At 44.0% G+C, this 20,241-nt stretch overlaps 2 protein-coding genes across 3 annotated transcripts in view; one reads left to right on the top strand and one right to left on the bottom strand.

The window, feature by feature from the left end:
* The window catches only part of MAF (MAF bZIP transcription factor), a 342,209-nt gene extending 340,912 nt beyond the window's left edge, over positions 1 to 1,297 (top strand). Inside the window, exon 3 of one of the 2 annotated variants that reach the window (XM_080937463.1) lies at positions 1,186 to 1,297. Coding sequence is in view for 1 of the 2 variants with exons in the window: in XM_080937464.1 (XP_080793590.1) it covers positions 1,186 to 1,216 (31 nt within the window). In the remaining variant the exon portion in view is untranslated. The remainder of the gene's footprint in view (positions 1 to 1,185) is intronic. The other variant, XM_080937464.1, reaches the window with a different exon arrangement.
* Positions 1,298 to 2,291: 994 nt separating this feature from the next.
* The window catches only part of WWOX (WW domain containing oxidoreductase), an 875,039-nt gene continuing 857,089 nt past the window's right edge, over positions 2,292 to 20,241 (bottom strand). Inside the window, exon 9 of the mRNA XM_080937461.1 lies at positions 2,292 to 2,481. Within this exon, the coding sequence (XP_080793587.1) occupies positions 2,293 to 2,481 (189 nt within the window). The 3' untranslated portion in view covers position 2,292. The remainder of the gene's footprint in view (positions 2,482 to 20,241) is intronic.

Here is a 20,241-nt window from a genome sequence, read left to right as displayed (position 1 = left end):
GTCTCAGCTGCTACTCACTGGACATAGGCTATGGAGAAGCTGCTTTCGGGCCCTCAGTTTAATCCCTTGAACGGCCAATGCAAAGGAGGGTATGGTTTGTCCAGACCCTTAGGTAACTCAACAAATGTCACAGGTTCAAGCAGCTTACACTATGGGGAAAGGAAAAGGATGGTTGATAACATGCTCCAATGCTATTCTGTATTTAAAAGGAGAAACATTAAGGGGAGGGAGGGGTCATTGCAGTGATGATGTGAACGGAGTGACCAGACACACTAGCTTATCGGAAACAGGTAACATTTGAACAGAGAGCTGAAGTCAATAAGAAACAAACCTTTATGTGAGAAAATCATTCCCACAAAAGGATCAGTAGATTAGAAGCTCCTGAATCAAGAGTATGTTTGGCAGGTTTGAGGGATACAAGAAGTCTAGAGGATGTTCTACATGAAAGGGAGAAATTGCTCGAGCAGAGGATGGGCAAGGCACCTGGGCTTCTAATTAAGAGAGAACAACCAGGCTGTGGGGGAAATGTTTATTGCTCAGTGAAATGAGAGCTATCGGCTAGCTTTTGCTGTGTAACAAACGATCTGGAGATTTGAAGGCTTAGAAATGACAGATCTGTACTATGCTTTGTAGTTCTGTGAGTTAAGTGTGGGGTTTCTTCTCCTCTGGGTTGACTTAGATGGCATGGGAGACTGGAGCTAGGCTGTGAGGAGCTGAAAAGCAATGTTATTTCACATGACCACCTAGAGGCAGAGGTCCAGAGATCTGTGTTATTGGGTGACCTGATGCTGCCATCCCAGGGGGAGGGGGAACTGTGTGATATATGAAAATCTCCAGCCTCACCTTCTCTGTGTTTAATGAAAGAGTCTCTTGTCACGTTGCAGAGGACTCTTCTGTATCTTGCTGACCTTAAACTTTGCATTTCAGAATGCAGCGTTGAGGGCTCTCATGTGGGGCAATGAATACATGGACGGCCTGGTCCTTAGGACTCAGGGGCATATTAATTTACCTGAAGTCAACTCCATATCCCCTTGTCTGGAGACCATGGTGTAAGTGGAGAAAGCGGGTGTTCTTGAGCAACTGATGATTCCAGGGACTGTCCCCGGAGGAGGGAAATAATGTCTGCAAGTTAGGAAGCAACACAATTAAAGCACCATCCTCACTCTTCTCTTCTTTCTCTCACAGAAAATACGATGCTGGCATGCTTGTCCCGTGACCGAACTCGGCCCACAAAGCACAAAAAGTAAACTGGAACTCAGAGAAGAATCAAGAATGGTGTTTTCCTGGCATCTACAAGAAGTGCTTTTATTTTTCCTCTAGATTTCTTTTCTAAAAAATAAAGAAAGAAAACAAACACAAAAAAAAAAAAAAAAACAAAACAAAACAAAAAGCAGGACGAGCATTCAAACAAACAACATACACTTCAGGCAATCATAGTTAAGCATGTTCTTTTATTAATCATAAGATGGCAGGAACCAGAGGAAGCTATCTCCGGAGGACGGAGAGGCTGGGACAGTCATTGAAGAAGTTGTTCTTGGAACTGTGAAGAACAGAGGGAACTCCTTACCCATTTCCGACCTCAAGCATAACCCATGTATCTTAAGGATGCCTTGCCTCTTTCCTCACCCGCCTGATTATCTAGGGAATGATTTCCAAAATGTAAAATGTATTAGTTATAATTTCTAAAGAATTGCTTGCATTAACTTTGGCAAGGAGGACAGGGAATGGCGCTTGGGACCCAGCAGCTCTGCACACACCGACTCTGCTCCCCTCTGATGGCACTGTCACACTGGTTCTGTTGGGACGAGGTACTGCATTTCTCTCAAGTTGCCACACATGCTCAGACTTGGTAGGGACGGATGAAACCGTGGCCCTCCAGGATTGAACTCAGCGTGGAGAAGTGAACATGTGAACGGGGGAAAGCTAGCCTTGAGTGGCAGAGGTGGCAATGGTGGCAGTTGGGTAGGTCAAGAGGATATTAGGCTATTCTAAGTTTGTAAGAAAATCGTGTGTTTTTCTACTGTGAGCAAGGGAACCTACATGCTAACCATGCTTCCATTTTCAACACCAGGAAAGCAGGCAGTCCCATGACTAACCCTGTCCTAGAAAAGGGACATCATCCCTTGAAATTTCCTGCTTCCCACTGATGATAATGTTCGCCCATTGATTACAGCTGCTCTTATTTTCTCTCTTTGCCCTGCACTGGAAGTTCAGGGCACCCAGGATGATGGGGCTGACTGTGGCGAGGATCAGAGCATGGGTGGAGGTTTGCCCAACATTATGGGGTTCGGATTAGGTCGAGGGACTGCCCAGTCGGTCCTGGATGAGCCTCTCGCTGAGTTCCCACAGGGCCCGGGCTGTCTCTTCACTCTGAGCCTCCTCAGACGGCAGGCAACGGCAGCAGTTGTTAAAATACATCCCTCCGAGGCCCTCCAGCTCTGGAGCAACTGCACAGTAGACAGTGGTAGCAGCTCCCTGTTGCTGAAAAGCAGAGAGGAAAGAAAAGCAATTATTTTTTAATGAAACAAGTGGCAAGACAATGCTATTTTCGCCAGCGGGGGACTAAGGAGCCTTTCTCCACTTGGACGTTGGCATGGCAAAGGGTTCAACTCCAAGCCCAGAACTGCAATAGTAGGATATGTGGCAGCTGTGGAAAAAACAAGTCCATAAACTCTGCTTGTAAAGCTGGTGTGACTTTTTACACCTCATAGAGGGAAAGGCTTGGGAAATAAAGATGCATTTCAATATATCATGCCAGACGCCATTTCGGCGCAGAGAAAAAGATGCCATGCTCCCCAACACGCAAGAACAAATCCATCCAACCCTTTGACTTCTCAGTGAGCAATATAATTTTACACAGAGAGCTTTCTAGAACCTTCTGTCCAAAAGAAACTAATAACTCTTGATTATGGCCCATCAAGTGGATGGCCCAAGTAAGACTGGAGCCAGATCTTTTCTGCATTCTTCGTTCAGGGTGCTGGGTTAATGATGACACTGTTGAGATGTTTAAACAAGAATCACACACACACACACACACACACACACACACACCATATCACATGTCCCTATGCTGATATGTTTATTAATTCACCCAGAAAACATATCTCTAAATGTCATATGTGTTCCGGTTTACAACAAGGTATGAACTAAGGTGGGAGCCATGTTTCCTTCCTGCCCATTTCAAGTCTCTGCAAACGGCATTGATCATTTCCAGTCTCTTCTGGAGTAACGGTTGAGGCTGTAGCTAGGGGTGTGTCTGCTGATGCGGCACCAAGTCATCTCAACTGACAGGATATTGCCAGATATGTCATAAAGAGGGCGAGAGCTCACTTTGCTTTGCAAGCCATAATTAAAAATAATAGACTTCTGTTCATAGGGAGGGATGGTGAGCACAGCTCTAATTTAAAACCAGTAGTTTATCTGCCGCCCTGTGATCATTAATGGAGGAGGGGGACAGTTCCCGATGGATCAGCTCCACTGTCAGCTGACAGGGAGTGTGGTCACAAACAAGGACCAAAAGATCACCACAAGATGTCACCTTCAGAAAAACATTACGAATGCTTTGCTTATGAGGGAGATAATTTTCTGTCTCTACTCAAATGTAATCTTATGTTTTTGGCCCCTACAGGGTTTAATTGTGTCAGTTTAGACTGTCTGTGGAAGAACATTCTCCTAAATGTAGAACCATTGGAGCCAGGGTGCTCCGAGAACCAGGATCCCAAGAACTTATAATTTTAGCAAAGTTCTAAGAAGCCCACTTGGGTTTTCTTTGACGAGGGTCTGTCTCTGTGTTGGGATCTGTGGTCATGTATGCATAGGTCAAATGCAGCCATGTGGCCTGACTGCAGGAGAGGTGTGGAGGAGTGTGTGATACTGATTTGAAAGTAGATAACGCCTAACTGCTTGGGGCCACTGGACAGGTCCCACCTGTCCAGAATTAGAACATAAGACTTGTGTTTGGGGCATGATTGAATAATAGCAAATGGTTTGTGAATTCCTGAAGTTCCTCAACATGTTTGACTCCCCCTGCTTACTACACCCAAAACCCAGAGATTACTTAGGAGTCAGTGATTTCTTTCTCAATTGATTTCCCTTTTATGAGTTGTTACTCCTCATCACCATAAGCTGAGCACCAGGCGTGTTTATCTAAATACCTGTCAGACAGTTATGGGATTCCTCTGCATTCTGTAAGGAGGTGAGCAGCCAGAGGGCCTCTAATAGCTAAGTAGAACATAGAGATTATCACTCAGGTAACCCAAACCACACAGTAGCTTGTCCTCAGCTTTCTGCAGAGTCTAAGCTAAGATGGAGTTCTGGATAAACTTTGGGCTGTCACTCTTGAATTGTTATTTTATTTTGTAGGTGACAAATAGAGCCAAGAGTGATCAGGTGACTTGCCATGGACTTGTATGTGATGGCTTAGAGAATCCAGTCAGCTCATCTCCACATTCATCCCTCTTCCTCCTTGTCCCCTCCTCCCTCCCGCCTCTTCCCTTGCCTCTTCCCTCTCCTTTTCCCCTCCCTCCCTCCCTCCTCTTTCCCCTACTTCTCTTCCTCTTCCTTTTCCCTCTTCCTTCCCCTTTCACTCTTCCTCCTCCTCTTCTCCCTCTTCTTCCTCCTCCTTTCCCTCTTCTCTTCTTCCCCCTCCTCTTCCCTCTCCTCTTCCTCCTCTTCCCCCTCCTCTTCCTCCTCTCCCCCTCCTTTTCCCTCTCCTCCTCTTCCTCCTCCTCTTTCTCTTCTTCCCCTCCTCCTCTTCCCCCTCCTCCTTCTCCTCCTCTTCTCCTCCTTCCTGAACCTTAGATGATTCTCATGTAAGACAATGGTTCTAATTTCACAGCAGGCTGGCCTCTCACAACCTTGCCAATCCTGAGACAAGACCAAGGGAAGCCACACGGGAAAGTGAAAACCAGAGCTCTTCCAATTCTAATGTGGCATGTTGCCACTGTGGCCTTCTAACTGTCATGTAGTCTGTGTGCTTGCCTTGTGAAAATGGTGCTTTTGTGAAGAAATTCTGAAGTCACCCCAACCAGAATCAAGCTAATTTGTGGATCAAGAGAAGGTGCATTTTCCCTCGATGGGATATGTGAGTGACTGCAGTCTGGTTGGTTCTGTGGAAATGTGCACTTGGTGACTATGCTTCTGCAGTTTTAAAAGCCCAGCTTTTAAAGGACTGATGTGCACTTCAATCCTTTGCCATTGGTCCTAGGGTAGTTTACAACCCAAATTCTACTGCCCGTGCTCTGTGTTTTACAAAAGAACACTGCACAGGGTACAAAGGCCACCTTTGCTACTCCAAAGAACAATTGTGTGCTTTTGGCAAAGCCTCCCGGCCTGAGCCATGTGCATAGCTACTGCCTCTTGCTTTATCTTCTTTTCAGATGCACAATTAAGTGCTGACAATATCTTGTTGGTTCCATGCCCACTACCTCCTGGGCTTTTTTGGAGAATTTACTTTTCAACTGTTCCAGTAGCAACCTTTGAGTGACATCTTTATGCCATCAGATGTGGCGACAGTTTAATAACAAGTTCCCACTTCACACTCATCAGCTTTTCAAAATTCTGCATACCATCAGCCTGAGACAGGACCACATTAGTGAGATTTTATTAGTAAACAAGCTTGTGCCACTATTGGAAGATAAAACATTTTTAAATAGATAAGAAAGGTTTTGGGGGTTCGGGTGGTTTTTTTCCCCCTTGAGCACTTCAGTCACCATCAAATGACTTTCACACCACTTTGGCGGGGTATCAGTACATAATTCAGAGAAAATGAAAGGGGCACATAAAGGAAATAATGTTAACAACACTGCTGTAATATTTGAAGATATGACTTGCTGTTTGTCAACATTGCTTTCCTGATCCACAGTGATAAAATAATAACCCATTGACATATGAATTCTGGCTGCAGCTGTGAATTCTCTCAGATTTGTGTGTGTGTGTGTGTGTGTGTGTGTGTGTGTGTGTGTGTGTGTGTGTGTGCGTATCTCCTGCAAAACAATTTGGCAGGTTGCTCCAGTCACTTGATGGCAGAAACCAGGAAAATGGCACCTTCAACCCACAGCGGTGTCGATGCCACTGGGCTGAAGCATTAATGGCCCAGGACTGAGAGTGTGTGGCAAACCTAGTAGAATTTTAAAATCATCCTCCAGTGGCATCTGGGTTCTTGTCAAACATTTGCGAGTGGCTTGAGTTACTATGCTTGTAAAATTGCCCAGAGTTCTCGTTTGGGGGTTAAGCTGAGAATATTTCGCTAATAGAGGTTTATCAGTCTTCATAGGAAGTCATTTTTCAGAGATGCAATCCCATTCCATCTTCCATCTCAGAAACCTGGAACTCAGACAGGGGCTGCTGTTGGTTGCTGAGACCCTAAGATTTAAAGGGACCATCCCCCCAACATCTTTTCGATGGGATGAAGCAGTTCAGTAGCTGCCTTCCATCAACATTTATTTGATAACTGCTGGCCACCAATTTGTAGCTATCAGCACAGAATACAGATGGATATTGAGTCCTTTGAAGAAAAAGGTGCAGAGGTTTCTGATAAACACATGTATTTACAAAAAAAAAAAAAAAAAAAAAAAAAAAAACAACCACTACCACATATTGACATCCATGACACATTACTTAGTGCTATGATAGAATATGCTCATGATCTGATAAAAACACACATTACACAATTAAGTTAGCATTCAGGTGACCCTGCTTTAATACGCATGCTCACTTAAAAGGAAGAATAGATCCCTTTCTTAAAGTAGGCATAAGAATGCATTTAGGAATACGCCCACTACCATGGCATACCTATATTCAAAGACTTGAAAGAGCAGAAGATGTTTGAAGATTGCTTTATGGCAGACATATCCACACCAGGACATCACACGGCAAATGCTGAATTAATCAATTTATGCAAAAAAATTAGGTTCAGGAAAAGGAACATGCCATGCAAGCTAGATTAGATTAGGCCTGGAGCCCCAAGGGCAGGGAAGGCAGGCAGCTCTTGAGAAGTGGCTACAGAGATGGATTGGGCCTGTTGAGCTGCAATGAGAAGGTGAGGCAAAGAGGAAAAACAGGGGCATCCCCATATCCTCATACCTTTCATCTGGGGTCTTGTAGGCATAGGATATACTTTCCAAATGTGAAACCAGTGGTCCCATAGACTATGCTGAGCAGAATGGTCAGTCAGTCACAAAGCTGTGCTTGTCACGAGCATCTTACTACCCTACCCTCTCCTAGTAAGAGTCCTGCAAGAGTTTATAAGACTTCTGTCAGATATAAGCAACAGTGCATTCTGGAGTTCATCTCCATAGGTCTTGGTGCTTGGGACATAGCTGTTCTCGCAATTAAGCATTTCAATCTCCGGTTTACAAGGCAGAAACAAGGACCAAGGGGTGCTGTGCTCCTACTTAGTATCCAAGGACAATATTGTTAGTGGACAAATTGACTTCCTCTTCCAGAATGTTCCACCTGTGCATAAAGCGAAGCGGTTAGTGCGGGAAGGAGGCTGCCACACCTCTCCGATGAGTGACCACAATGACAGAAGGTCGCCACGGCTACTCATACAACCAAATGTGCTTATTATTGAACAGCCAGGTTCCACCACAATGAAAGAGAACAAACAGCCCTGGTCTCCAGTGAGTTCTATCCAACAGTGACCATCCCAGTAGCTATGACGACTAGCATTCAAGGGCAGATCGATTCATCAGCATCACCTTCTAACGCTCATGCTGTCCTCAGGACAGGGACAGCTAGCTTCCTCGTTTTTATAGACCCACAGAGATTCAGAGATCGAATGGAACTTGTCCAAAGACACAGTAACAGTCACAGGTCGACAGATACAGAATCCATGAGTCAGTGTAGGAACTCTCCTTCCCAAACACTTGACACATATTAGCCATTTCCTCCCAGGTGCCTCTCATTTGACTCGAGCTTCCTCGAGCTATTTTGTCCCCAGTCCTTGCTTAATTACAGAATGATACCCCAACTTGGCCTAAATTAAATATATGAGCTGTCTGCCTGCTCACTTGAAAAATGTTCAAAGGAGATTTTTCCACTGTTGATTTAGTCATTGAACTAAATTGAAATTATATCCATTTGGATTAAACAAAAAATGAAGACTCAGCATCCAGTCTACCAATTCATCAGCAAATGACCCTTTACTAAAAGAAAAAAAAAAGTTACCTGACCAGAATGCCACCTCCAGGCACCAGATCTGCCAAGTTAAAGAACATACCCTTTGGTGACAGATATTTTCTAAGAATGGACATCAAAACCAGTGGAATAAATGGTTGCCTACATGGCCCCTGTGTCCTGCCCATTTTCCAATGAAGCTCTCATAGGAAAGTTTGCATGTGCTGGACCGGAAAGGTAAGAGACTTTCAGTGTGCTTCCAGAGCCACCCCTGAATTGTAAAATCCCATACAAATGTAGCCTTCCATAGAGGGAGGCGCTGACAATCCATTAGACTTGCAAACCAAACCATCCCCCTCCTTGCAACCCCCAATGAATCCCTAGCAAATTAACTCTTACAAATTCCCAACAATTGATTCCTCCGAAGTCCTTGAATAGTACAGGCTCAGCTCGGATACATGCAAATATTTTTGTGTAGACACTGAGATGTAAACTTCTTCATAGCCCTCGGGAGTTCTGCTAATGCACAGGTTGTTCTTAAGCCTTCATCACAAAAAGCCTTCATTTTGAGGGGGGGGGGAGGAGCAAAACTCTAGAGAGTGGATATTTATTTACCAGTGCGAGAGATTGTTCCAGAGAAGCCATACAAAGTACACACTGCCCCTTCACTCTGAGGAAGGGGATGTGCTCACCTGACAAGGTAACTTTGACAGTGTGTTTCAGAACTTACCTGTTACCAAAAATCCTTTTGCTATACGTGGGGTGTCAGAAGTGGAAGATCTCAGGTTTTGTTTGTTTGTTTGTTTGTTTTTGTTTTGCCCGGTGACTGTCGAATGAAGGTAAGGAGTACATTCTCAGGTGTGCAGACATATCTGCAGAGCTCAGCAGTGCCAGGGCTCCAAGGGAGAAGCATATAGTGAAATATGTCAATTCATCTTGCTAAATAAATACATCAGGCCAGCAACAGACCCAAATTGCAAAGCTTCTCTTGAATGACATGAAGGAGCAGGAAAAAAGTGACATTTAACTGTACAGTGGTGCCAAAGCACTCTCAGAGAGAGTAGCTAAGATGACCCTAGACATTTCTTGTTGCATTGAAGGAATCCAAGTAAGATGCCACCAAATGTAAGTCAGATGGCTGCCAGAAGACACAGTTTTCTAGAAAGTTCCCTGAGGAGTTTTGAGGTCCTGGCTTGAAGACCAGGATAGAATGAATGTAAAAGTCCTGGCAGTATTGCTTTTTCTGTGAGTGAAAGTCTGGAACCAGAGTTGTAGGCAGAAATCTGGATGGAATTCTTTTTAGAACAGAAGAATAGAGCTGCCATCCCGAGCCTTAAACCTATGGAAGGACTAGATAGCCAATCACAACCATCTGGAGGTATCCAAAGGCATGTTTGGTCTCAGAACATGCCAGGTGAGAGTTTTAATGTAACCAGTCCAGAGGGTTGGAGAGCAGAGAGATCTCTGTAAGCTGTCAGGGCTCTTTCTGTACATCAAGGGTTAATCTAGACTTTCTCTCAAAAATAAATAAGGTACCTTTTCTATTTTCCTCTTGTCTGAGGATTCTTGCCATAGACAAACCATGAGTTCCATGACAGAATTCTCTGTTGTCTTAAGGGACCAGCAATATGATAATTAGGACCATTTTACCTTGTGGGACCCTACACTTTCATGGGAGACAGGTGGAAGGTACTCCTAATGAGAAGAGGGGAAAGGCATGACTCAAATGTAATCTGTTAGGTTGTCTCGAAGCACATTTACTCCACACTTTGTTTGTGCCTACCCACAATGCTCTTGAGCAATTCTCATTAGATGAAAGGGAAGGTCTAGTGGATTAGGCCTGATATAGTCATGAAAGATGTCTCTGGTCATTCCCTGTTGAGTTGCCTACAATGTTGACATCATTCAGTACAGCTCAGCCCCTAGTTCTTTTACAGATGGAGATTTCTCTTGTGGAATGGAAGTCTGATCTGTTTATCCATTCTTTCAAGAGCTACTTTGATATGGCCCAACAGAAGAGTCATAGAAATCTGTCACTGAAATAAGTATCTTACTAATAGCATAATTCAACATCAGGGCCTATCACTGTAATTTTCCAACTGGTCCACCTCAGTGCCAGGGCTGAAGAACTTACGATGTGTTCATAAGAGATAAAAGAAGATGTTTAGCAGGTATTAATTTGAAACGTCTTACATTTCACTTCTTTAACTTCTGATATATATATATATATATATATATATATATATATATATATATGACATATACTGTATATACGTGTATGCCTCTGTATTCACTGTGTATAGAGAAGTAAACCTTTAAAAATGATTGCCAGGCAGAATCAATGACTTTGGTTCTGATATAATTGGAAAAAAGATCTCTTCTTGGAATACATGAAACACATAGCTTCCTCTTCTTCTTCTACATAGAAAAGTTTCAGTCATTTTGCCTGTCCTTTTATCTAGTCAACTAAATAAAAAAACCTGACTATGTGGAGAGGCAGGATTTCAGGGCACACCTCAAGCAAGCTGTTTAGATGGTTAAAGGTCGACAGAGTCTATACACCTATGCCACTGGTAAATTCTACAAATAAGAAATAAAAATACCATGGTGGGAGGTAGAAAATGCAGAGTCCCTAATATGACCATATCATGGTAAGAAGTGAACTGTTGATCTGTCATCCCAGCATGAATTAAGAAAGCATGCTTTGCCATAATTCAGCTCTCACGGGCAGCCCCCCTCCCCTGCCATGTCAAATAATGCACATCCTCATTTAGCTGTGTGTGTTTTCTTTGAGAACTCCTTGGAACAGATCATTTCTCTGGCTTGAAGATGTCAGCCTTGCTAATATTTCATTTAGAACATACTGTGGCAGAACATCTCGTTTGTTATCACTTCCATAATTAATGGTGATTGCTCAGGCACTGCCTTTACACAGAGAGAGCTCTTCTCCGTGGTCTAGGGGCTAATGAGAAACAATAGATATTTCATTCACCAGCAGCTTGCTGCTAGTTAGTGGGAAATGATCGCGTGTGCTGTTGCTTTAATTGCCAGAGTAAATAATTCTGCCTGGGTGTTAGTGAGCATTTTAAAACACTTGATGCAAATATACTAGAAACAAAACAAACAAAAAAATTTTTAAAAAACTGCATTCTATCATGCAAATATTATCTAAATATGCATGTGCTAACTATTCAGCTACTGTATTTTAGGAAATACAATTAAGCTACCTTTCTCTTTCCCTATGTAGACTGTAAATAACTGTAGATCTTTCTCTTGTTTCCTTATGTAAATATATGTAAATACTAACACACTATGCATGTTGATATTCTAGGCGATTTCAGGTACTTTTATAATCTAAAGGCATGGACTTGAACTGGTTTGTTAAAAGGGGGGAGGGAAAAACTCAAATTCTTTAAAGCTGAATAGAAATTAAAGATTCTTCCTAGACTGGTGTGGCGTCTTCTGTTTGATTTATCCATGGTGAATGGACTCCTAGGCTGGCTTCTCATTTTAGAGGAAAGAACTGCCGAGCACAGAAACACCCCTCAAACCATACCTGAGTTATTTGGAATACATTTTCATACACTTTTCTTGGGTGTATTAGAACAATTCTAGAGCCACAGGTAGCCTTCTTTGATTGTCTTCATTTGGCAATAAACAAACAAACAAACATTTTTTTTTTTACTTCTTAGATGCTAAGCCCAGTCTTAAAATCCTGTAAGAGGGACCTGTTCTACACACTTCAACAAAATGCAGAACCCAGGTCACATTAAGAGCTACTTGTCTGAAAAGGCAAAAGTGATTAAATTCCACCCAAACCTTGCATACATAAGATCTACGAACTCATTCTGAGAAGCCTATAGATAATATAGGTTCTGTGGACTGTACAGTTTCTATTGCCAAAGATCAAATTTCTGCTTTTTGCAAAAGAAGTCAGGAGCAACATGCACAGATGTGAACATAGGTGCGTTCCAATAAAACTTTATTCATACAATCAGCCAGTGGGCCAGATTTGGCCTGCAGGCAGAAACTCTGCCAACCTCTGCTCCACACATTATCAAAACTCAGTTCCCACTCAATAGCACATTAAGGGTTCCTTCTGAGTATATGTGTATCGGTATTGAATGATCTGGGGGAATACTTTGATAAACGGCAAATCCTCTAATCTGGTTCCTGGAAGTACTAACACTCTTGGAGGAAGTCATGGAGTAATGAGATGAGCAGAAGTGAAATCCCCTGAGTTTACAAATCAAGCTATCTGTCTCAGACAAATGACACTGCCAGGTTTCAATTTAGTTACCTTTTATTTTTATAAATGGGGATGGGGTGGAAAAGTTGAGAAAGACAAAGCAGGAAAAAAAAAAGAAAGAAAGAAACTGAACAACTCTCGTGCTTTAACGAGAGGAAAGAGGCCATTACTTCAGGTATCTATGGAAACCGAGCAGCCTGCTCGCTGCTTTAATGGTTGGCAAACAGCATTAGTGTTTGAAGATGTTTTGCCCAAGTATGATGCCACGGTGGTGTAAATGCATTAATTGACAGCTTCCTCCGGGACTTCTTTTATTGAAGTTTTCAAACCTAATTTGACGGCACATGGAACTCTGGAGCCCTTGAAGAAAGCTGTAATGTTAGGGCTTTGGAACGCAGAGCCAGCATGGCTACAGTGTGCACATGAAGTCCACTCTCCCTGCTGTCTCACAGCACAAGTGCAGACACAGCCTTCGCTGCCTGCTTTTCCACCACACAGACCCTGAGCATTCCCTTGACTGGGGAGAGGCCCTTCCTAACCTCCCTCAAGTGGGAATCTGCAGGAACTCTTCTGTCCTGGGAGGGACAGGAGGAGGAGAGAAGATCACACCAGAGTATGTAGCTGTATGAAACTAAAGTCAGAAAGAGCACAGCTTCTGGCAGTTGTGTGACAAACCACTAAACGTTCATCTCTTCTTCTATGAAGGATACAATAATACACCTTTGACTGGATCTTGTGATGATATTGGTCATTTCCTGGGTTAGACAAGTTCATGGGTAGCTACTGTCCTGTTTTTTTTTTTTTTTTTTTTTTTTTTTTTCTGGGTTGAACGAGGGAAAGAGGCAGATCAAAGTGCCTTTGTCTGTTCTTCACTTAAGGGACTTAACAGACTAGGAAAACATTTCTACCAAGCAGCAGTGTCACCCTTCTCCCCCAGCCTTCTTCAGCATCCCTGGGTATCAGGCTGGCTGTGAACTCCCCTGATGGGCACCTCACTGTGAGCCTGAGGGATTTCATAATCATGCCCCCAGGACACCAGTATTTGAACTACTAATAAGTGCTATCAAAGTCAAAGCAATCCCTGCACCAGCCTTAAACAAACATTCTCTGCATCTCCAAATATCTCTCTTCAAAGACAGCTAGAGAGATACACATTGATGGCGGCGCTATTGAGCGAGTGTATTGAGCGAGTGAGTACCAAAATGTTTAAATGAAGTAAGAGCGCAGAGTCTCTCAGGGCTGAGGGATGGCTCAAGAGTTTAGAGCACTTACTCAGAGGTCCACAGCTCAGTTCCCATCACCCCCATTAAGTACCTCACAGATGCTTGTATGTTCATCTCTAAGAGATCTGAAGCTTCCTTCTGGCCCATGTGCAAATGCACACAATACATACTTTGTAAGTGTACTTATGTGGTGTACACGTGAATGCATTCACATGAATGTGTTTATGTGTTAATGCACATGCATCTGTATTTGTGTGCATATATGTCTAGGTTTTGGGTACATGTGCATGTGGTGGCCCAAAGATAACAGGGGCTGACTTCCTCAATCAACCTTTTCTTTGCTTACTAAGGCTGCACTTTCTTTTTCTGGGTAGTCTAACAAGTTACCCAGTCCTGAGGATGTCCAGTCTCTGCCTCCCAAATTCTAAGATAAAGGGTGGCTCCCACACTTGTGAGCTTTCATGTGGGCTCTAAGAATCCAAATGGCACTATCTGTACTTTGTGTGGCAAGTACATTAACTACTGAACCATCGCCCTAGTCTCTCGCCTGACCCCCAGTACTCCCACAAAAGTCCTCTCTGAAAACTTTAAAGATAAAATTGGAAAGGTAGGTGCATCGATCCCTAAAGAGTATTAATTCCATTTTGCAAGTGAAAAAAAAAAATGGAGGTATAAGGTTTTGTTGGCTGGCTTGCTGCCCACGGCAGACCTGACCTGGCTGGCTTGCTGTCTACTGCAGATGCAGATGGGCATTTCCTTTGTGAAAAAAGCCTGAGCCAATCTCTGGGGTTCTTTCTAGAAGCTTCTGTGTGCTCTTCTAAGAGGGCTTTTATGTGCACTTCATCCTGGTTCTCTTATTTTCCCCATTGGATACTTGCTTTAAAATACACACACACACACACACACACACACACACACACACACATACACACACACACACACACACACACACACACACACACTGGTTGGAACATGGCTCAGTGGTTACAGCCAGGGCCACTCTTACACAGACCTGAATTCAATTCCCAGCACCCACATGGCTACTAACAATTTGTGACTCCAGTTCCAAAGGATCCAATGCCTACTCCTATCCTTTGCAGGCACTGTACACACAGGGTACATAGACATTTATGTAGGGAAACACTCACGGCATAAAATAAACACACACACACACACACACACACACACACACACAAAGAAAGGAGAACATATAATAGTATTCCTAATAGGCTTCAGGGAAATCTCGGGGTTTCCCAGGTCAGAGGTCACAAGTTACCAGCTGTACAACAGTAAGTGTGGGTTTGTATTAGCCCCACGGGTAGCAGCTTAATGTAGCTTTGGACCTTAAAGTGCTGAAAACCGATGCTCATGAGTACATTTCAGGAGCATGGGATTTGAACCCAGAACTCACCCTGTTGGAGAGATTGGCAGGCTGCATGGGAATTAAGTGTAGAGACATAAGTTCCTTGGCTAAGTATGTCAGAAGAGAGCCTGATATGTTTGTTGCCTGCCTGTGCCATGGATCCTAGTGGCTGCTGCATGCTCTCTGTGCAGAGCCTGAGGCCTTCTTCCCCACCTCTGAACTCCATTGCCAGGTGCTTCCAACCCGACACACTCAAAGGCACCATTCCTGCCTGCACACTGTCTCAGGCAAACTTCACAGGATTCTGCTGACTGGCAGGGCATGGGTTAATATCTCAGTATGTGCTGGTCACCTGGCACATCCACTGTGGGCAGTCTCCTGACAACAGCGCCACTTGAAGCTCTTTTGCCCTCCCAGCACAGAGAAATGCTGAACTCACGAAAATGGGGTACACCAAGGAACACCTTACTCGGCTTTTCCCACCTCTGGCTGCTGCACCTGATAGGATTCAGCCCCTCACAAATGCCTGCCTGGTAAAAAGGAAGGCACACAAACGCAGCCTGCTGCCCAGCACAGAGTCAGCGAGAATGCAAGCCTGCTGAGCGGTTGGTCCTCGGAGTGTCTAGGTGGGGGGAAAAAAACTGGCCTTTGGTGGCATTGCCTTGACATTCAGAATCTGGTGGCATTTATGGGACAGGCCCTGGAATCCGTAGATACTATGTAGGGGCCTGGATGCTTTTTTTATGGCACTGCACAGATGCCAAGAGGGAGAGGTTTTACTGAATTCTTGCAAGAGTGCTGGAGAGTGTTATTAACCCATTTTGATAATAGAAAAACAAGCCAGTCATAAGGCCACTTGGCTGAGTCAGGCACTGTGGGAAAATGCTATGTGTAAACTGATGTTTGCTGATAAAAACTGATGGGGTTAGATATTGATTCAGTGTGGTCCCCATAACCCAAAGCTCCTCCCCTTCAGGTACTTTCTAGCCCAAAGCAGCTACAGTTTCGAACACGTATTTTATCAGTAACCAATCCTAAACAGCATTCTAGAAACTTCACCTCAATGCCTCATTAAACACTACAATGACTCGGCCTTGGCCAAGGTAGTGATGTTCTAGTTTAAAGAGGAGTAAACTGACAGTCAGGTAACCCACAGTTCCTGAAATATGGAGCCAGGATTTAAATCACGCAAGTCTGACGCTAGTCCCTGGCTCACTAGGGGACTAGACCACTGGGCAGGTTGTTTCTACAAGTAGAATCTTTACATTGTTACAGAAATATGCTTACCCCTCCTCAAAAAAAATGCTCTTGTCGAGGGGGCAAGCATGACACCCTATAAAGCAAAGACAGGGGTTCAGGATAAAAATAGAAAAGTTCATGGGGTGTAATTAGAGCCTAAGTATGCAAGACATCAGGGCAGAGAGAAATTGTGTTGGGATGGGAAATGCTGGGGTTATGAATTATTTTTCAGGTAGACCCCAGTAATGGGTCTAAATGGCTTCAGGACTCACACACAAATCAGCTGGACAGATCCCTTCAGCATGCAGAAGCTTCCAACACACAGCTAAAGTGCATGCTCCTAAGCTGAAGGGACTGGGGTCAGAGATGCAGCTTTGTCTAAAGTGCCAAAGCATGAAGTGACCTTAGGTTTGGGTCCTTCCTGGACTGAAGACACACGCAGGTTCCTACACAGAAGACTGCATGAGAAGTGTCTGTCCCTGGGACTTAGTGATGTAATATTCCTCACGTTCAAAGACAGCACTTAAACATGAGTTCTCTGGATCTCAGTGGGAGTCTCTATCTCAGGAAACAAGAAGGGTGGCTTCTGGAAGATAACATCTAAGAATGACCTTCAGCCTCAAAAGGATCGATACACATGTGTATGAGTTTCCCATAGCACACATAAACACACATGAACACACACACACACACACACACACAAAATAGAAACCAATGAAACAGAAAATAAGAAAGAAATAGTCTTTCTATACTTGATTGACACCTCAAGCACACCAAAATCTAGAGTGTGAAATTCTTGCAGCTAGTGATTTTTTGCTCTGGATTATCTTATGACACCCAATCTCAAACTGGCTGGATCCTTCAGAGAATATATGTTCCAATGTTGACACATGTTGACCCACCTGTGTTGACCCACCTTCTTTCTCCCTGGACCTTTCCATGCATGGACTCCAGGTATAGCTTCAGAGAAACCCTGGGGCAGTGCAGTGGATGCTGTGATACCCTGCTGAAGTGTCTATCTTGCATCAAGCTGATTTCCAGGCCACATGGCTATTTTCTTTTGAAGGACGAGTCCTCTTCAGGGATGGTGCTTAACCCAGCTGAGCTTCCTTGCCCTATCTAGACCCTTTCCAGGAGGCAGCCTCCACCAGCGACGCTCTCGCCTCCTTATCCAACTTGAGAGCATCTCTGAAGGGCCATCTTGGCTTTAGAGTCTGCTTGGGACTGTGGGAACCACTTTTTACTCCAGCATCACAGCTCAGTTTTCTCACTGACACCTCCATGTGGCACGCTCCCTAAACAGCTCCGCATCCTACACCATGTCCCAAGCACCCTGCCGAGGACCAGTCTTCATCAGCTTAGTATACTCACCCAGCCATTCACCTTCAACCAGCAAGGTGAGTGAGAAATCACCCGAAACACACGTTGCCTGCTTATTCTCCTGAGATCATGATACTCAACGCATGTGATTCATTTTAAAAGATGGAGTCGGTCGATGCACAGAATATACTCCCGTGGAGCTGGCCCACAGTCTAAGCTCAACAGCTAGCAGCCAGCTGTGGTGATAACCCAGCAGCTATCTCACACACTCCTGCTCTTGTGGTACCCACACTCATCCCTCCATTATATCAGGGAGCACAGCTGGTTTCTGGCTAAACATGGTGGGTTCAACTCAAACATCAGTGCCTGTCTCAGAAACTAAAAGTCTAACATCCTGGGGAAATGTTTACATGGTGACCAGAAGGATGGAGAAGTGGCGACGACTCCTCACTCAGCAGAGTGGGGCTTCTAGGAGAGGAAGGAACAGAAATAAGGCACTGGACGTGCTGGAGATTGGGCATGGAAAGAAGGGGCCCAACACCCCATCCAATATGAGGTACCCAATAGTTATTCCTCAAATAGTTCTAGCAGAAGAGATGAGTAAGTGATACTTTTTAAAAACAGATCTAAGATTTAAAAAATAAAATAAAGAATATAAGAGCCCGAACTATTTCCCTCTTGAATTACTGTTGATGTGGTTTGAGCAAAATTGTTCTCTGCAAGTTGTGACTCACTTATACAAGGCTTTCTCTTATACAAGGCTGGCTATGAGGCAGTCAGCAAACTAAAGGAACATGTGTAAACTGTCCCTGTCCTACTCCCTTGTGGTCCTGGTGGAATAGATTTACTGTTTTCTTCCCATGTTACAAAAAACTGAGAGAAGAATCTACTTGCTCGGGCCTATACAACTCCAGAGTATCAAGCCTGAGGTTTGAACCCATACCTTGACTCTGAAGTCATGTTACACAAAAGAGATGGAACTTACAGCACACCTTTGTGGGTCCTTGGGCCTTCCTTTTATCATTGGACTGATCTCGAGGTATAAATTTCTACAAGGCTCCTAGCCTACGGAATTTGCCTGCAGGTATTTTGTTGAGATGTCAGATGCTAACATTGCTGCCACCGCAATAATCATAAGATGAATGAATGAATGAATGAATGAATGAATGAATGAGCAGATAGATGTTGAATGGATGAACAAATAGGAAACTTAAAAGATGGATGGGCAGGTAGATGGATGGATGGATGGATGGATGGATGGATGGATGGATGGATGGATGAATGGGTGGGTGGGAGGGTGGGAGGGTGGGTGGATAGATGGATGGATGGATGGATGGATGGATGGGTGGATTAATGGGTGGGTGGATGGATAAATGGGTGGATGAATGGGTGGGTGGGTGGATGGATGAATGGGTGGATGGATGGGTGGGTGGGTGAATGGATGGGTGGATGGGTAGGTGGGTGGATGGATGGATGGGTGGGTGGATGGATGAATGAGTGGATGGGTGGGTGGGTGGGTGGGTGGGTGGATGGATGGGTGGGTGGATGGATGGATGGGTGGGTGGATGGATGAATGAGTGGATGGGTGGATGGATGGGTGGGTGGATGGATGAATGGGTGGATGGCTGGTTGGATGAATGGACAGATAGATGGGTGGGTGGGCAGGTGGATGGATGGATGGATTAATAAATAAATGAACTAATCAAGAACTAAATGAATAACTAGATGACTGTTTGGTAGTAGTGCCTCCCAAAAGGAAGGCATACTATGGTCATGACTCACTAGTGGTCACTCAGACTTTAAAAATACACACATTCCTTGTGAGAGCTGGCAGGGACAGTTTCTATCCCTGGAGCAGAGCCCTCTGTCTACCTAATACAGTGTGAGGTGTTAACTACATTATCTGGAAATACCCCTATGACTAATTCCCATCCCTTATCCAGAGGAGAAGAAAATTGTCTGCCGTGCTAATGCCCCAGATTCCTGGTCAGTTTATGTAAGGTGTTTCAAGCCACTGCAGTATTTAAAGCCATTTTTAGCTTCAATCACTTGATGTGTGGTGAGGCGAGAATACCTGATCTCTTACTCCTTAAAACTCCCTGATTTCCCACTAATTTTGTTTGAGGTGGTTGCAGCCCTAAGTACTTCCACACTCAAGAGAAGGCTTATAGACTTGCATCCCAACATTACACCATCTTTTAAATAGATGCTTATTCAGTGAATTTTCCTGTTCTGTTGCCTGGGCTCCTTTAGCTCGGATACTTTGGGCTGATCCCAGCCCTGCCAGGTGGTGGGTGGGTGATATTTATTTTTTGTCATGGCCTATTTGGTGGTTTTTGTACACTGAAAACTTTTCTGCTCATCCCAAATAGGATTAGATAGGAGCTTTTCCCAAATGATGTTCATGGCAATTGAGTAAGACGATCTCTGACTGACCAAAAGTAAGAAGAAACCAGAGAGGGGGTGCTTTTATTAAGTATAGAAAGATAAAGATCCTTTCTTTATGCCGTGTAGCTACTTTGAAACACACGAAGTGCTCAGAAAAGCAAAATCTCAGGGCATCAGACACTTTCCCAGAACCTATCCCCTGATTTTGCTTGCACTCTGGTTGCCTTTTCCATCCAAAAAATAGAAATGCTACTTTAAACACCTTTTCCAGCATCTTATTGTTCATTTGTTGGTTTTTAAATACATTGTTTTGTTTAAATATATGGGCAAACAAATTCATC

The sequence above is a fragment of the Micromys minutus genome, assembly GCF_963924665.1.
Source record: "Micromys minutus genome assembly, chromosome: 24".
Taxonomy (NCBI): domain Eukaryota; kingdom Metazoa; phylum Chordata; class Mammalia; order Rodentia; family Muridae; genus Micromys; species Micromys minutus.
The sequence above is the reverse complement of the archived record's forward strand: the minus strand, read 5'-3'. Positions and strand labels throughout refer to the sequence as shown.